The sequence below is a fragment of the Coregonus lavaretus genome, assembly GCF_964263955.1.
Source record: "Coregonus lavaretus genome assembly, chromosome: 14".
NCBI classification, from domain to species: domain Eukaryota; kingdom Metazoa; phylum Chordata; class Actinopteri; order Salmoniformes; family Salmonidae; genus Coregonus; species Coregonus lavaretus.
The window spans coordinates 45,785,387-45,803,604 of record NC_140001.1 but is presented as its reverse complement, the minus strand read 5'-3'; the positions used below and the strand labels follow the sequence as shown (position 1 = coordinate 45,803,604).

Here is an 18,218-nt window from a genome sequence, read left to right as displayed (position 1 = left end):
ATTCAAATAGTCTCCATTCTTATATTTAGGAGCATCAGATTGAACTGAAACAATTAAATAATCATTATTAAAAGTGCCCGAAGCATGACATGAGAGCAATAGAAGCAATAGAAATTAGAAATATAATTTAGTTTTCACAATTCATACTGTGGATAGTTTATTTTTGTGGTGGAAACACAGTCCCCTCCTAAATCATGCTTCATGGTGCAATTTAAGAGAAATTGTGCATTCTCAGTAGAGGCATGTTCTACCCTCTCCGTTCCCCCCAACAGTCCTTTCCCTTTGGTATTAGGATACAAAGAATAAGACAACTGAGATATAGAGCTACATATAGTGGACATTTTTGGTATTTTTTGCTGTCCCAGTTTCAGGTCTTCTTTGAGAACCATAACTCCCCAGTCATAAATAAATAATTGTTTCTCCCCCTTTCAACAACTCCACCTCCCCCAAACATCCCCTCCCCCATCCTCCCCTTCCTGGTCCCTTTTCTGTGCCAAGATCAATATCTCTTAACATCTTACTTATTTTATTACTGCTTTTGGTTTTCTGGGGCTGATTGAGAGTTTCTCAGAGGAAATCTTTGGTTTTGTTTAAGTGTCCGTGACATTTAATCATGATTTTCCTTGCAGTTTAATTCCGGCCAGTCAATCAGCTAATCCACCTCGATTGATTCGCTGCTCTCGCCGCTGATGGGCTTGCACTCGTTGGGCATCCGCTGGTGTCTGCTGAGCTGGGTGGCCTGCGTGAAGCTCCTGTCGCACCGCTCACACCTGAACACACAACACAAAACGACTCAGAGAGGCCAGCCGCACATGCCACCTCATCACTCGGCACCCTAATGGCAACTGACACTCCAAAGTGGCTGGGAATCTGACTGGGCCAGAGGGCTGTAATTGGAGCCTAGTCCTCTGGCCTTGATGCCGATGATGGGCGAAGGCCCCAATGCCTCCCAACATTGGGCCCTGTCAATAATCTCAGAGGAGGGGGTCCACCTCGAGGGGCCTGTCTAGATAAGGCGCGCATCATTGTCACTTCCAGTAGATAGAGAACAAAAAGAGATTTTCGGTAGGCCGGCTATCAAAGAGAGCCTCTCCTGAAGTATTGTGTTTAGCAGCTCAGAAAGAATGGACCGTGTGCAATGTAGAGGGCTGGGTGCTGCTAATGCACTTGGCTAGGGGGCTTGGTGTCTAGAGCAGTAATTCTGTAAGGACAGCTTCTTATAGCATTCTGTTCTACTAACTGTATCTAATCATTAGTTACATCATAGCAATTTGTGAGAATCACCCCTTTCAGTAAACTAGATCCTTCTACTATCAAGTCTTCCAGATTATGTGACAAGGATGCACCCGTTTGTCAATCTGCTAACAGTAAAAAGCGGTAGATATGCGGTAATGTCCTCTTAGGCACAAAGCAAATTCAGTAAAACTAAGGTAAAAGTAGAGCCAGTGAAAGGGCCAAAGTTGCAGACTGCACGGAATTCGTTTAGTGACGTTTTGCTGTAGAAAAGACGTGAGCATTCCTGACAAACAGAAAATGCCAGCTTTAATCTATCAAGCATATCAGCTCAATGAAAATAACTCAGCCCCTATTGATTAGCTAAAGATTACTGTGGTGTCTTCATTAACGTCTTTGTGCGCCTCTTCCTCTCTGGAGCATTTGAAGTGCTGATGACACATTTGTATATCACTGATTGCTTATTAGAAAGCTGATTCGTTACTTGATTGGTCGGCCACCTTTTCACACCACCGTCCCTGGCTACATGGTGACAATCTGGTGGGAATTATTATCTATATTGATGAGAGGACAGTAGCCGCTGTAAATTCAATTTCATCCCAGTTTCAAGCTAGCGAAAGACTATGGATCCCTGCACTGATATACAGGTAACTGCCAAAAATAAAGGAAACACTTGAGGGATAAAAAGTCGATTGAAAGCAGGTGCTTCCACACAGGTGTGGTTCCTGAGTTAATTAAGCAATTAACATCCCATCATGCTTAGGGTCATGTATAAAAATTCCCAGTTGCCCATTATTTTGGCTACCATGGCTAGAAGAAGAGATCTCAGTGACTTTGAAAGAGGGGTCTCAAAGGAGCATAGGGTGTTTACAGGGTGTGTGTGTCTCAGTTACCAGATCTCAACCCAATTGAACACTTATGGGAGATTCTGGAGTGGCGCCTGAGACCGCGTTTTCCACCACCATCAACAAAACACCAAATGATGGAATTTCTTGTAGAAGAATGGTGTTGCATCCCTCCAATAGGGTTCCAGACATTTGTAGAATCTATGCAAAGGCACATTGAACACTATGTTGGTGTTTCCTTTATTTTGGCAGTTACCTGTATCTATAAAATGAACATTCAATATAGTTGGATAAGCTCATATAATGTCAATACTGCTGTCCTGGCAATCATGTAAATGTTGATACTTATATCAAGCAGTCCTACTGTACTTACTAGTAGAAACGGTTCTTGCTTTGTTATTGTGTAAGAGCGGAATACAGTATGAAATCATAACATACTTATCTCACTTAATTTAATAGAGTTAATTGCACAGTAATAAGGCATTTACAATGTCTTATTATAGGACCGGGTAATATAATATGTGACTGTATTAAAGCCAATGTTGGCTTTACGGTGACCGTTCCAATAGCATTTGTTTATGCTTTAGAGTCAACAAGGTCACATGTATTTAACATCCATTAGATTAACAGAAATCTATTAGCCGGTGTGAGCCTTTAACTTGCTCAATTATTTACATAAATCTAGTGTGCATCTCCAACAGCATCAATAAGACAGGCAGAGATATGGGGAGGCATCTGGCATGCCAGAGCCCAGCTAACACAGAACATTGTTCGTAACTTTCCCTAAAGGTTCTCCTTTGGTTATTTGAAAAAATAACCTTACAACGTCCAGGAAACGTTCCCCTCCCTTCCCAAAAATAAATAAAAAGTTCCCGGGACGTTCTGGGAACCAAAATGTGTTAACTGGGAATGCTTTCGCTAAGAGGCCTATGACAGAACAATACCTATGCTTTGTGATATATGTGCTGTAGCAGAGATGGACTCCACTTTCAAATACAGCCTTGCCACTGAGATACACTCAAAAAGAGGTGAGTAAATATTTCAAATGGCAGTGCAGTTGAAGTGTTTATTATTTTATTTTTTTACAATGTAGGCATTGTGAAACCTTTGGCGTCCTCTAATAAGTGTCTTCTGGCCCTGAGTGTGTGCTAACCCTAAGTGTTAGTGTGTGTCAGTATTCAACTATCACAGGCCTTTTCAGACACGGTGGGCAATGGTGGGGGCGACAATAGGAGTACAGACAGTGTATCGTAAACATTCATTGTGCTTTCTGTAATGGTGTCATTGGAGGAAGCAATGGTACTCACTGTTACTTACTTGAATGGCTTCTCCCCAGTGTGGGTCCGGATGTGGTTGTTGAGAGTGGTGGCTCCTGCAAACGCCCGACCACAATAGCCACACTTGAAGGGCCGGTCGCTGGAGTGAGTGACGACATGGTTGCGCAGCTCCGACGGCTGAGAGAAGGACTGGGAGCAGTGTCCACACTGGTAAGGTCTGCAGACACACACACACACAGAGGGTTAGAGAGGGACACCACGCTCCCGTTACCATGGCAGCATGACCCTCATCAACCATGTGGCCCCAGTTCATGACTCGGCCATCTATCAATGTGTGCACAACATACTGGAAACATAATGGCAACATTAGGTATAGTTGGGTTTCTCTGCTTCCTTCTGTCTGTGGTTCCTATCTGCATGTAGCGCTCTAATGATCTTTGCTAATTCTCACAGTGATCCCAATGAATAAGTGGGGCATGATGACAAATCACACATTTATTGACAGAGGCCACAAAGAAATGCTCTTAAAGGTGTAATTAGACTAATTGACTATTCAACTGTGCCATCAATCACATGATTCCTTCAGAAGACAAACCATCCAGGACAAAGTTATTACTCCCTTTAGCTAATGACAATGATTGCATCAATTAGATGGTGTGATTTTAGACGTGCTGTTAAACTCTAGGCTAACACAAGATGATACGTGTGCAGAAGTTAGGAACAATGTTGTCTATTTTGTTGTTAAATAGGCAATATAAACAATGCATATTCTGTGAATCAGAAGCCATATCTAGTGGTATTATGCAGGGGAAAAAAGTAATACGAGCAAAAAAAGGAGAAAGAGGAGAAATTCTCACTTGCAGTTTTCCACATAAAGCTGCAATACCGTCGGGGTTCTATTCATTTATCAGTCCCATTCTATAAAGTATGCCTCAGTGACTTAGACCACAATTTATTTGGAGGTTTTTCTATGAGAAGGTGCATTGATTGTGAATACTTTAATGTGATTAATGTGTGGATATTATTTATTAGGGCCGCGCCGTGTGATTAATGTCAGGTTATTGTTTATTACAGCAGTGAGCCTGGGAGAGCCCCACAGATAAACACCTCCATCACAACACAGGGAGCCTCTGCAGGGCCAAGCACGCATGCACATACGCACAATAACAAAGGAAAAAATAATGTACACACAAATACTTATATGAAAGTAATTGTTCAGGTTTCCAACAGATTAACAGGTCACTGATTGATTGCTTGATATTCAATTAATTGCTTATGTAAATAATAAATAATGTGTCTATAATCTAAAGTCTATATAACAATTTGAGATTATTTGGAATAATTTGGATCAAATGATTTACTTCTTGGGATCTGTTTTTGTTCCATCAATTTCTTAATGAGACATATCTATTATTTCCAAACAATACAGGACTGTGTAAAGCTCTGTCTCTCAGCAACTAACAGTTATTCTCCAGTGAGATAACTTACATTTATAAGAAGAAACCCCAGTGAGGGAAAAAAGTATTTTATCCCCTGCTGATTTTGTAAGTTTGCCCACTGACAAAGAAATGATCAGTCTATAATTTTAATGGTAGGTTTATTTGAACAGTGAGAGACAGAATAACAACAAAAAAATCCAGAAAAACGCATGTCAAAAATGTTATAAATTGATTTGCATTTTAATGAGGGAAATAAGTATTTGACCCCTCTGCAAAACATGACTTAGTACTTGGTGGCAAAACTCTTGTTGGCAATCGGACGTTTCTTGTAGTTGGCCACCAGGTTTGCACACATCTCAGGAGGGATTTTGTCCCACTCCTCTTTGCAGATCTTCTCCAAGTCATTAAGGTTTCGAGGCTGACGTTTGGCAACTCGAACCTTCAGCTCCCTCCACAGATTTTCTATGGGATTAAGGTCTGGAGACTGGCTAGGCCACTCCAGGACCTGAATGTGCTTCTTCTTGAGCCACTCCTTTGTTGCCTTGGCCGTGTGTTTTGGGTCATTGTCATGCTGGAATACCCATCCACGACCCAAGATTTGACGGTACATGGCCCCGTCCATCGTCCCTTTGATGCGGTGAAGTTGTCCTGTCCCCTTAGCAGAAAAACACCCCCAAAGCACAATGTTTCCACCTCCATGTTTGACGGTGGGGATGGTGTTCTTGGGGTCATAGGCAGCATTCCTCCTCCTCCAAACATGGCGAGTTGAGTTGATGCCAAAGAGCTCCATTTTGGTCTCATCTGACCACAACACTTTCACCCAGTTCTCTGAAGCATTCAGATGTTCATTGGCAAACTTCAGATGGGCATGTATATGTGCTTTCTTGAGCAGGGGGACCTTGCGGGCGCTGCAGGATTTCAGTCCTTCACGGCGTAGTGTGTTACCAATTGTTTTCTTGGTGACTATGGTCCCAGCTGCCTTGACATCATTGACAAGATCCTCCCGTGTAGTTCTGGGCTGATTCCTCACCATTCTCATGATCATTGCAACTCCACGAGGTGAGATCTTGAATGGAGCCCCAGGCCGAGGGAGATTGACAGGTCTTTTGTGTTTCTTCCATTTGCGAATAATCGCACCAACTTGTCACCTTCTCACCAAGCTGCTTGGCAATGGTCTTGTAGCCCATTCCAGCCTTGTGTAGGTCTACAATCTTGTCCCTGACATTCTTGGAGAGGTCTTTGGTCTTGGCCATAGTGGAGAGTTTGGAATCTGATTGATTGATTGCTTCTGTGGACAGGTGTCTTTTATACAGGTAACAAACTGAGATTAGGAGCATTCCCTTTAAGAGTGTGCTCCTAATCTCAGCTCGTTACCTGTATAAAAGACACCTGGGAGCCAGAAATCTTTCTGATTGAGAGGGGGTCAAATACTTACTTCCCTCATTAAAATGCAAATCAATTTATAACATTTTTGACATGCGTTTGTCTGGATTTTTTTGTTGTTATTCTGTCTCTCACTGTTCAAATAAACCTACCATTAAAATTATAGACTGATCATTTCTTTGTCAGTGGGCAAACGTACAAAATCAGCAGGGGATCAAATACCTTTTTCCCTCACTGTATATATATATATATATATCTTGGTTTTGAACACGTCAATACATAATCAATGGTTTAGAAAATCACTCCACAGAAAATATCTACACTACACACACAAGGTCTTAGTTTCCATGTATTGATCAATCTATTAAATTCTAGTGTTGAGATAATGCCCCTCGTCAACCAATCATGGTAATCAAATGAGCAGGGAAAAAAACAAAGATCTCACATAAAGGTTGTATTGTATTTTATTGCACCAGTTGAAAGCTTAAATCGGGTTTATGAGTGAAGGATAGGATTTAGATGATAAACTAAATTGGTGGATGAGGACAGCACTTTTTCATAGTCTAACCATTGTGTTGTGCCAACTGTTCCAAAATATGACCCAATGGAAAAAGTAGCATGATACTGTTTATATTGAAAATATTACTGTTCAGCAGAATTGCAATGAAGCAAGTGACTCGTATATCCCTTGTTATCAACAGACGGACAAACCGGCGCAAAGCTATGGGGAAGCAACATCTGCAGGGCTCTTCTGAGCTTAAAAGGTGTGGGGTGAAGTTGCCCCTAGATGCTGATCTTGGGTCAGTTTTGCATTTTCCCCACTAATGGTTAGGGAAGAGAAAACTGATCCTAGATCGGTACCTAGGGGATACTTCACCCCGGAGCCCTCTGAAAGTGGTGGTGGTGGGGACTGTTTGCCAAATTATATCTCTCAAAGACAGCAAGGACCAAGGCCCGTATTCACAAAGCGTCTCAGAGTAGATGTGTTGATCTAGGATCAGTTTTTCTATTTAGATCATAGTTAATATGGACAGGGGGACCTGATAACAGAGCAGCACTCCTACTCTGAGATGTTTTGTGAATACGGGCCCAGGTCTTCATCTGGTGGGATGAAACTAAGTTTATACAGTGTATTCAGAAAGTATTCAGACCCCTTGACTTTTTCTACATTTTTTTTAGGTTACAGCCTTATTCTAAAATGTATTAGTGTTTTTTTCCCTTATCAATCTACACACAATACCCCATAATGACTAAGCAAAAACAGTTCTTTAGAAATGACAAATTTACATAAGTATTCAGACACTTTACTCAGTACATTGTTGAAGCACCTTTGGCAGCGATTACATCCTCGAGTCTTCTTGGGTATGACGCTACAAGCTTGGCACACCTGTATTTGGGGAGTTTCACCCATTCTTCTCTGCAGGTCCTCTCAAGCGCTGTCAGGTTGGATGGGGAGCGTTGCTGCACAGCTATTTTCAGGTCTCTCCAGAGATGTTCGATCGGGTTCAAGTCCGGGCTCTGGCTGGGCCACTCAAGGACATTCAGCGACTTCTCTCAAAGCCACTCCTGCATTGTCTTGGCTGTGTGCTTACGGTCGTTGTCCTGTTGGAAGGTGAACCTTCGCCCCCAGTCTGAGGTCCTGAGCGCTCTGGAGCAGGTTTTAATCAAATATCTCTCTGTACTTTGCTCTGTTCATCTTTGCCTCGATCCTGACTAGTCTCCCAGTCCCTGCCCCTTAAAAACATCCCCACAGCATGATGCTGCCAACACCATGCTTCACCGTAGGGATGGTGCCAGGTTTCCTCCAGACGTGATGCTTGGCATTCAGGCCAAAGAGTTCAATCTTGGTTTCATCAGACCAGATAATCTTGTTTCTCATGGTCTGAGAGTCTTTAGGTGCCTTTTGGCAAACTCCAAGCGGGCTGTCATGTGCCTTTTACTGAGGAGTGGCTTCCGTCTGGCCACTCTACCATAAAGGCCTGATTGGTGGAGTGCTGCAGAGATGGTTGACCTTCTGAAAGGTCCTCCCATCTCCACAGAGGAATTCTAGAGGTCTGTCAGAGTGACCATCGGGTTCTCGGTCACCTCCCTGACCAAGGCCCTTCTCCCCCGATTGCTCAGTTTGGCCAGGGGCCAGCTCTAGGAAGAGACTTGGTGGTTCCAAACTTCTTCCATTTAAGAATGATGGAAGCCACTGTGTTCTTGGGGACCTTCAATGCTGCAGATCTTTTTTTGTACCCTTCCCCAGATCTGTGCCTCGACACAATACGGTCTCTGAGCTCTACAGACAATTCCTTCGACCTCATGGCTTGGTTTTTGCTCTGACATGCGCTGTCAACTGTGGGACGTTATATAGACAGGTGTGTGCGTTTCCAAATCATGTCCAATCAATTAAATTTACCACAGGTGGACTCCAATCAAGTTGTGAAAACATCTCAAGTATGATCAATGGAAACTGGATGCACCTAAGCTCAATTTCGAGTCTCATAGCAAAGGGTCTGAATACTTATGTAAATAAGGTATATTTTTTATTTATAATCCATTTGCAAAAATTTCTAAAAATCTGTTTTTGCTTTGTCATTATGGGGTATTGTGTGTAGATTGCTGAGGATTATTATTTTTTAATCCATTTTAGAATAAGGCTGTAACGTAACATGTGGAAAAAGTCACACAAAAAAAAGGGGTCTGAATACTTTCCGAAGGCACTGTATATCCATTTTTGAGCTATCCCACACTCCAGGTCAGTAGGGGAGTCCGGGTTGGTTGTCACACTTTTTACTTGTGTGTATTTCTCAGCACCAGTATATCTTAATGGACTCTTATAAGCCATCAAACACACTCTGTCCACACAGTATGGGGTTGGTTGTCACAATGTTTGCTAGCATCTTATTCCTTCTGTAACAGGAAAAAAAGCAAAATAGCATACAGAGTCTTAGAAATAGCCTTTCTTTGATAGAACGATGTTACTAACAAAATATGACATCGAGTACATTTCGTGAATGCGTGTTTGCACATGCGTGTGGTTGTGTGACAGAAAAAATGTGTGTGAAGCCCAAATCAAATGAAAAGCATATTTTTTATGCCCGTGAACGACTGTGTACACGCTGGAATTAGAATGCGCGGTAGTGAATGAGAAACAAACAGACTGGCCGGGTGCGTCAACGGCGCCATAGCGCATCAAATTAAAAAGCAAGTCTATTTTTCTCATGTCTATGCGGCTACGCAAAGAAATGCTGATAAAATTAGCGGATAAATTGCCAGAAAATAGACCGTTTGTGAATTGTTACGTCTGGAATAGTGACATCTATAGTTAAAAAGTGTCAATAATACATATTTGAAAACAACAACATTATGCCTACCTGTGTTCATTTTGATAACAGTCATATAGCCTAGGCAGGCTACGGCTGGAAAACTTGAGGAAATCCGAATTCAAGAGAGAATACGGAAAGAACGAGACTAGCTAAATTCTTTATAAACTGCTCGGGTGTATTAGCTACAACTATGCTCACGTTCCTGAGCTAACGTAACTGTTTAGAACAGGCAGGTACAGTGGCTCCATAGGACATACAGTATAAGGTGAGTCAAAAGGAAAACACAACCATAATTCACAAGGGCTACATAGCGAACATAACAAATACAACTGTTCATTATGGATTCTCCTGACAATTAAGTTGGCATACGCTACGCAGTGTATGTGAATTGACGCTCTCTACTCTCGCGTGCACATTTTGACACTGTTGACGGCGTCTCTCCATGTGATTTGGGCTTGAGAGGAAGGCAACGAAGGGAGCTCTTTATAGCACAAGCACAAAAGAGCTTGGGATTTTTTGTATACTGGCAGTGGCAATGTCCCTGAACAATATGGTTACAATGGGTAGGATTGTGAAATGGGCATTTCCATGTAAAAGGCCCCATGAGCACTAACACAGGAGCACATCAAATTTCGTGTCAAATGACAGCTAAGAGTCTAGGCTATATTTTTGAGAAATTAAGGCATATATACATTTTTCAACAATGTTTCCTCCTAATGAGGAATAAGCAAAGGCAATGATTTCTGGTCAAAACAGATGGAAAGGGGTCTTCGAAAACAGTACAGTATAGTTCAGTACAATAAAGTACAATAAAGTACAGTAGATTAGAGTTCAGTACAGTTTAGTACAGTATAGCACACTAGAGTACAGTATAATTTTCTGTACTGCCCTCTACTGCACTGTATTCTATTCCACTCTACTGTGCTCTACTGTGCTTTACTGTGCTGTAATGTGATGTCCAAACCTGTGAAACATAGACATCTATGATTAGTACAGATTTGGTCCAGACCAACCAAATAGGGTCTTGTTTGGGGGGCGGAGCTCATTAGAATAATAGGCAGTGTATAGAATAATACCCAAATATGCAAAGGAGGTTCTAAATGTTTCTACCTTGTGTACCTATTCAGGATACATCACCATGAATAGAATGACATTCGTAATTATGTATTTCTGTATAGTACAGATCAGGGACCCATGATGTCATTCTGTTACCATCATTCTGTTACAATGGAATTGCCTACAACCAACCCCAAACATTTTTATAATGGAGTTTATTGTGACAACCAACCCCACATTCCATGTGACAACCATCCCCGACCATGCTAATTAAGATGCTAGTTACCACATGGCTTAACCTAGGAACTCAGAAAAAGGTTGAAATATAGCTCTCCCTTTCCTCTTTTCAACAAACGTAATTGTTCATGGACACTCCCAAAATTCAAACATTTACAAAGAAAATACCAATATTTTATTTTTGCTTTCACCTATGAAAAACACAAATTCCCCTCACCTGAACGTCTTGTCATACTGACACGAATAAACCAGGTGGATGAGTTTTTTCAAAGAATTCACACGTTAACCTTAAAATTATTACACAGCGCCATTTAGATGAATAAGCACTGGGGAGTAATAAGCACTGTGACAACCAACCCCGGTCTCCCTTTAGGATCGACATTTACATAATGGGTACCTGGAGGAAAATGGGGGAGGGTCATGCTTTTTCAATTTCAGTCAAGGGGAGGGTTTAGTCTTTTATTTTATCATCTAGTCCAGGGGAGGGTCATGTAATTGATAAAATGTCTACATTTCTCAATGTTTTAGAATTAGTTGCATATTAGGCTATAAATCGATGTGTGCCCGATACCGCCCCTCATTTCTGATTCTCCTCTGGGTGCGCAATATCAAGTACGCCAATAGGCTATTTAGTGTGGTCTCAATGAAATGATCCATAGCATATAGGCTAGGAAGTGCAGACTAGCCTATAGCCTATGTTCTGTTCAGTTTGAGAAGGAGAGCGCGAAGATGAGGAGGACCGGAGGTCAACTTTGATAGCTTGCTACTACTATAATCTATTTGATTAGAAATGTTTGCCCATGATGTAGGCCTATTTATCTGAGTTATTGACCTCACAATAAGCCAGATTCGAGTAACTTACATTGTGGTGCTGAAACTTGAAGCAGCAGCCGCGGCACAATCAATCGGAAATGGACAGCTCATGGTGCTGAAAGTAGGCAAATTTGAGTAATCATAATTCATTTCAACCATCTTCATTTTAATTTACTAACAACAAGAGGGCTTTGTGTTAGAGCCTATTTCTTCCTATTTAAGAAATAAGAGTTAGGCCTACCTGTTTGAAAGACAAAATTAGGCTATGGGCTGCTATATCCATAGATTTGTCGGTCAATTCCTCCACCCACCATTCATTCTTTAAATAGCCTACCTCTGTGTCAGTGAAGGGCTGTTAAGTTAAAACCAAGACTCAAATTGAGGGGGTATGAGAGGGTATGCCATAGGCCTACCTTTTATTAAATAAAATGGCAAAAAGCACAGGCCTACCCCTTGTTAGCTTAAGATTGAAGAAAATAAAACCGATCTGATTATATAAAGTTATCTATAACAGCGCTTTGGTCCGCAATGCTTCATGCTAGAAACAATCTGTAAAATACCCGTGAAAGACGTGACTCCGATGCATATGGGGATATCATTGTTTAATTTATTTGACATTCAGAGGCTGAGCTACAACCTCTGAACGAGACAATAAATTAATGTATTTATGTCACCAGAGATGTTTAAACCCAGACAGCTTTTAGGGAAACACTTGTGACCTTCTCTCGTTGGGTTAAGCCACAGAAGAGGAGTAGCCAGCAGTTAAAGCTTACATTTTTCTGCGTCGGTAGGCCTACTCTGTCTGGAGTGGAAAGGTAGGCCTAACTTTTGAAAGTACCATGCTCAGATTCTTAATGACATCTCAGATGTAATTATTTGTAAACAGGGACAGTTTCGTTGCAAACAAGTCACACTGATTTGGCACTGGAGAAATACAAGATAAACACATAGGCCTATCTCTGTCCATTCTTAGCCTGTAATTTCGGTAATTTGTGTGGTATTCAAAAATATTATGCAAATATGTGAAATAGAATTGCATGACCTGTTTATAAAAGGAAATGTTTTCTCGGACCTGCAAATACAATGATCGATTCATGTAATGCTTAAAGGAGATCTTTCCACCTTTACTCTTGTCCACGCTTGTCTGCTAACCCACAACCTTCTGGCCCGCAGCCCTGTGCGCTATCAAAATTCCTGTGTTGCCCTGTAATGCTTACAGGACGAAGAAGAGCTTTAAAACTGCATATCTAAGGCTCTGGTCTGTCTAAGAAGTGAGGGTAAACAGTAAACATATTCTCTGCTATCCACTTTGTTGTAATTATTATTTGGGGTATAGGGGAGGGTCACTTTTTTTTTTTTTCAAGCGTTCAGGGATGGTTTAGGTAAAATATATTTTGCTGAAGGGAGGGCCATTCATTTTAATTTTTGAGAGGTCCGATTTTTTCTGTGTAACCTGTATAAAGACGCTATTTAAAGTTATTTTGCTTTTGAGTAATTGTGTGACTATCCCTTGTTTTACAATTCAGGAGATGTTACATTTATGCATAAATAAATATAACATTATCTTACAATCTCCCAGCTAGTGGGGCTAAAGTTTGATAGACGTCTCAGCATGATCTAAATCTACAACTAAGGTGCTTCACAAATGGCACCCTAGTCCCTATACAGTACAGTGCACTACTTTTGACCAGAGCTCAGAACGGTCCCATTTGGGCCGCATCCACTATCTACACCGCCCAACATACTGTATATATCAATGCTCTTGATTTTCCATAGCAATCCTTAGACCTCAAACCAGTAGCGCATTTTAGACTCAAGAGTTATCAACAAAATAACAGAATAATCCTCTGTATCAACAAAGTCAGCCATTTAGCAGACACTTTTCTCCAAAGTGACTTACAACAGTGAATTAATACATTTTTATATGGGTGGCTCAGCAGGAATCGAACCCACGATCTAGGCATTGCTAGCTCAATGCCCTACCAACTGAGCAACACAGAACCACACTAGAATATCAAGTTTTCATTGCTGATTAGAGTATTGAAACGTTATTTACTGAGGTAGAGGCCCTTCTGTGCTACAGACCACCACTTCTTTCCCATTTGAAACTCTCAGTAGGGCGATCCCTGGCCTTTTCGCCCTAAGAACAGAAAAAACAAAGCCTGAGCAGTAACCACCCTATCGTTCATTGGAAATGCAGAAGAACAAACATAAAATTAATGCTCATAGTTACTGCACACCTCATTTGGGTAAGTGAAAGACTGTCCTCAAATGCTTCATGTCTTAAAGTAATACTGTACAGTATTGTTCTGTTAGTAGATATTAAATATTAATAAATAGTATCGATACATACTGAAGGCTGAATACTAAGTGAAAGGATAAGTAGCAAAGTAAACGGAAACACATTATTCCTTGATCTACTATATTATCATAAAGATACTGTATTTCTCTAAAATTGACGGATACATTCCAAGTGACTGAAAAAAGACGAAAAACTTATCGGACACTCCTTTGTAGGATCTCAGCAAAACAGTCAGCAAAATAGATCAGCAAAATGATTTTTCTAGTGCTGATATACTACAGCAATTAATCTTTGCCCCAAATGTACATATAAACTAAACATCAATAAATATGTATAAGCCAAAACCCATAAACCACAGCCGAGAACATTTTAAACAGATGCATTGGGTAATTTACTAGGTGCAAAGGCTGTGCATCCAAATATCAACAGATCCAGATTCCCTTGTTCAGCTAAATTTTATCTGCACCCCAGGGTCATAAAGTTGAGTATTGACAAACGCTCATATTGACTTCAACTCCTGGGTATCCAGGCAACATTTTTCTTCTGTATGAATATTAGTTTATTGAATAAGTGGCATCTGTTTTCCTCCGCATCACAGTTAGGGTAGGTATTTCTTTGTGACAGCTGCAACTGATTTATAGGTTTGTATGCTCTGAAGAAAAATTGTGCTAAGCAAAAATGTCCAATACATCCCCCCCACTGTATTTAATTAAGTTGGGAGATGTTACACACTGGATTTGAACCCTGAAACCACTGTGACAGAGAAAGACCACATGTATAGGCATGCAAATTACTGATAGGGACAATGAATTGTTTCTGATACAGTACAGGGGACACTCGGGGGTTGGTTGTCACAGTGCTAATTACTCCCAATCTAAATGGCTCTGTGTAATAATTGAAAAGGTTAAAATGTGTGAATTCTTTGAAAGAAATCAACCACCTGGTCAATTCATGTCAGCATGACAACATTGAGGTGAGGGGAATTTGAGTTTTTCATAGGTGAAAGTTATATATATATATATTGGTACTTTGTAAATGTTTTAATTTTGGGAATATCCATGAACAATTGTCTGTTACCTAGGTCAAGCCATGTGGTAACCACCATCTTAGTTAGCATTGGGAGGGGGTCCGGACCAAATCTGTACCAATCATATATGCCCGTTTCACAGGTTTGGTCATCACAGCAGAGTAGAGTTCAGTACAGTACAAAGCCTGCTTATTCCACATTTTTTGGGATGGAAAATTGTTGGAAAAAGTATATATGCCTTAATTTCTCAAAAATATAGCCCAGACTATTTATTAGCTTTCATTTGACATGGAATTTGATGTGCTCCTATGTTAGTGCTCATGGGGCCTTTTACATGGAAATGTCCTTGTCACAATCCAACCCATTGTAACCATATTGTTCGGGGACAGTGTCACAGCCAGTATTCAGTAAAAATCCCAAGCTCTTTTGTGCTTGTGCTATAAAGAGCTCCCTTCGTTGCCTCACTCTTACACACATATTGTCTGTCACACCCCAACACATACATGTGCAAACACACACATACACACAGACATGTACTCAAAATGACATGTTATTATCAAGGCATAAAATGCTAAATTGTGTTAGAAATATAATTTGATCAAAGAAAGGCTATTTCTAAGACTGTATGCTATATTATGCTACAAAAGGAAGAAGCTACTAGCAAACATTGTGACAACCAACCCCATACTGTGTGACAACCAACCCCACGATGGGGCTGGTTGTCACAAGTGGACAGTGTGTTTGATGGCTTATAACGCCATGTTGGAATAAGATGTGAGGATAAAAAGGGTCCCCATTTCAACCCAAGACTTTGGTCTTTCTCCTCATATAGAAAAGAGTCTTGTACGATATACTGGTGCTGAGAAATACACACGAGTAAAAAGTGTGACAACCAACCCCGTTCACCACTACACTATATACAATAGCATAGCAACAGTGTTTTGTATTTCCCCAATGAACCCAATGGAAACAGAACATTCTGAAATGAAAAATTGACAAAGCAAGAAGAATGCCTAAATGGCTATAAGAGTCTGGGACTAATAGGATATATCATGCAGTATGATGATGCATATTATGAGATGACTCGATGGCTGTTACCTTACCTGTCTGGGTTCTGTGTGCACACGTGCATCTGGAGCAGGATGCGTTGCGTGAAAGTCTTAAAGCACTGGCCGCACTTCCAGAGGTGCCAGTCACTGAACTCGGTGCTCAGCTGGCTGGTGGAGGTGGGGCTGGCTAGGACTCGCTGGTTCTTAGAGCTCATCTGGTTGAAGCCGGAGTCCGTGTGGCCGCCCTTGTCCATCAGGGAGAAGCTTCTGGAGCAGGGCGAGTGGGGGAAGACCATGGAGCGCAGCAGGGCCACCGAGAAGCCTTTGCCCGTTTTACTGAGCGGCTGCAGGGTCTCTTGTCTGCTCATGGCCTCCATGACTGTGGTTGGTACATTCACTAAAGGAGGAAAACAACAATAGAAAAGATGGAACATATGGTCATGTAAACCACTATCAGCATGTGATGTGAGGATACCGATAGGATGTTGTCCCTTAGCAACCTTATACAACTGGAATGGTGTAACACTCCTAATTCACATTTCTCACCCAAGGTCAGAGTTTTAATAGTGAAAATAAAGACATTGGAAAAATATTATGCTTTGAAGCTTATGACAGTATTTGTCTGATGACAGTATTTGTATTATCACAAAACTTTTATACTGAATACATTTCCGTACATACAGTGGGGAAAAAAAGTATTTAGTCAGCCACCAATTGTGCAAGTTCTCCCACTTAAAAAGATGAGAGAGGCCTGTAATTTTCATCATAGGTACACGTCAACTATGACAGACAAATTGAGGAAAAAAAATCCAGAAAATCACATTGTAGGATTTTTAATGAATTTATTTGCAAATTATGTTGGAAAATAAGTATTTGGTCACCTACAAACAAGCAAGATTTCTGGCTCTCACAGACCTGTAACTTCTTCTTTAAGAGGCTCCTCTGTCCTCCACTCGTTACCTGTATTAATGGCACCTGTTTGAACTTGTTATCAGTATAAAAGACACCTGTCCACAACCTCAAACAGTCACACTCCAAACTCCACTATGGCCAAGACCAAAGAGCTGTCAAAGGACACCAGAAACAAAATTGTAGACCTGCACCAGGCTGGGAAGACTGAATCTGCAATAGGTAAGCAGCTTGGTTTGAAGAAATCAACTCTTGGGAGCAATTATTAGGAAATGGAAGACATACAAGACCACTGATAATCTCCCTCGATCTGGGGCTCCACGCAAGATCTCACCCCGTGGGGTCAAAATGATCACAAGAACAGTGAGCAAAAATCCCAGAACCACACGGGGGGACCTAGTGAATGACCTGCAGAGAGCTGGGACCAAAGTAACAAAGCCTACCATCAGTAACACACTACGCCGCCAGGGACTCAAATCCTGCAGTGCCAGACGTGACCCCCTGCTTAAGCCAGTACATGTCCAGGCCCCGTCTGAAGTTTGCTAGAGTGCATTTGGATGATCCAGAAGAGGATTGGGAGAATGTCATATGGTCAGATGAAACCAAAAGATAACTTTTTGGTAAAAACTCAACTCGTCGTGTTTGGAGGACAAAGAATGCCGAGTTGCATCCAAAGAACACCATACCTACTGTGAAGCATGGGGGTGGAAACATCATGCTTTGGGGCTGTTTTTCTGCAAAGGGACCAGGACGACTGATCCGTGTAAAGGAAAGAATGAATGGGGCCATGTATCGTGAGATTTTGAGTGAAAACCTCCTTCCATCAGCAAGGGCATTGAAGATGAAACGTGGCTGGGTCTTTCAGCATGACAATGATCCCAAACACACCGCCCGGGCAACGAAGGAGTGGCTTCGTAAGAAGCATTTCAAGGTCCTGGAGTGGCTTAGCCAGTCTCCAGATCTCAATGCCATAGAAAATCTTTGGCGGGAGTTGAAAGTCCGTGTTGCCCAGCGACAGCCCCAAAACATCACTGCTCTAGAGGAGATCTGCATGGAGGAATGGGCCAAAATACCAGCAACAGTGTGTGAAAACCTTGTGAAGACTTACAGAAAACGTTTGACCTGTGTCATTGCCAACAAAGGGTATATAACAAAGTATTGAGAAACTTTTGTTATTGACCAAATACTTATTTTCCACCATAATTAGCAAATAAATTCATAAAAAATCCTACAATGTGAATTTCTGGATTTTTTTTTCTCATTTTGTCTGTCATAGTTGACGTGTACCTATGATGAAAATTACAGGCCTCTCTCATCTTTTTAAGTGGGAGAACTTG

The 18,218-nt window shown here is 41.3% G+C and overlaps 1 protein-coding gene across 1 annotated transcript in view; it reads right to left on the bottom strand.

The window, feature by feature from the left end:
• Positions 1-652: 652 nt before the first annotated feature.
• prdm6 (PR domain containing 6) overlaps positions 653-18,218 on the bottom strand; it is a gene marked incomplete at both ends in the record, with an annotated part of 48,696 nt that continues 31,130 nt past the window's right edge. Inside the window, 4 exons of the mRNA XM_084176629.1 lie at positions 653-770; positions 3,396-3,572; positions 13,651-13,734; positions 16,027-16,369. Of these exons, the coding sequence (XP_084032755.1) occupies positions 653-770; positions 3,396-3,572; positions 13,651-13,734; positions 16,027-16,369 (722 nt within the window). The remainder of the gene's footprint in view (positions 771-3,395; positions 3,573-13,650; positions 13,735-16,026; positions 16,370-18,218) is intronic.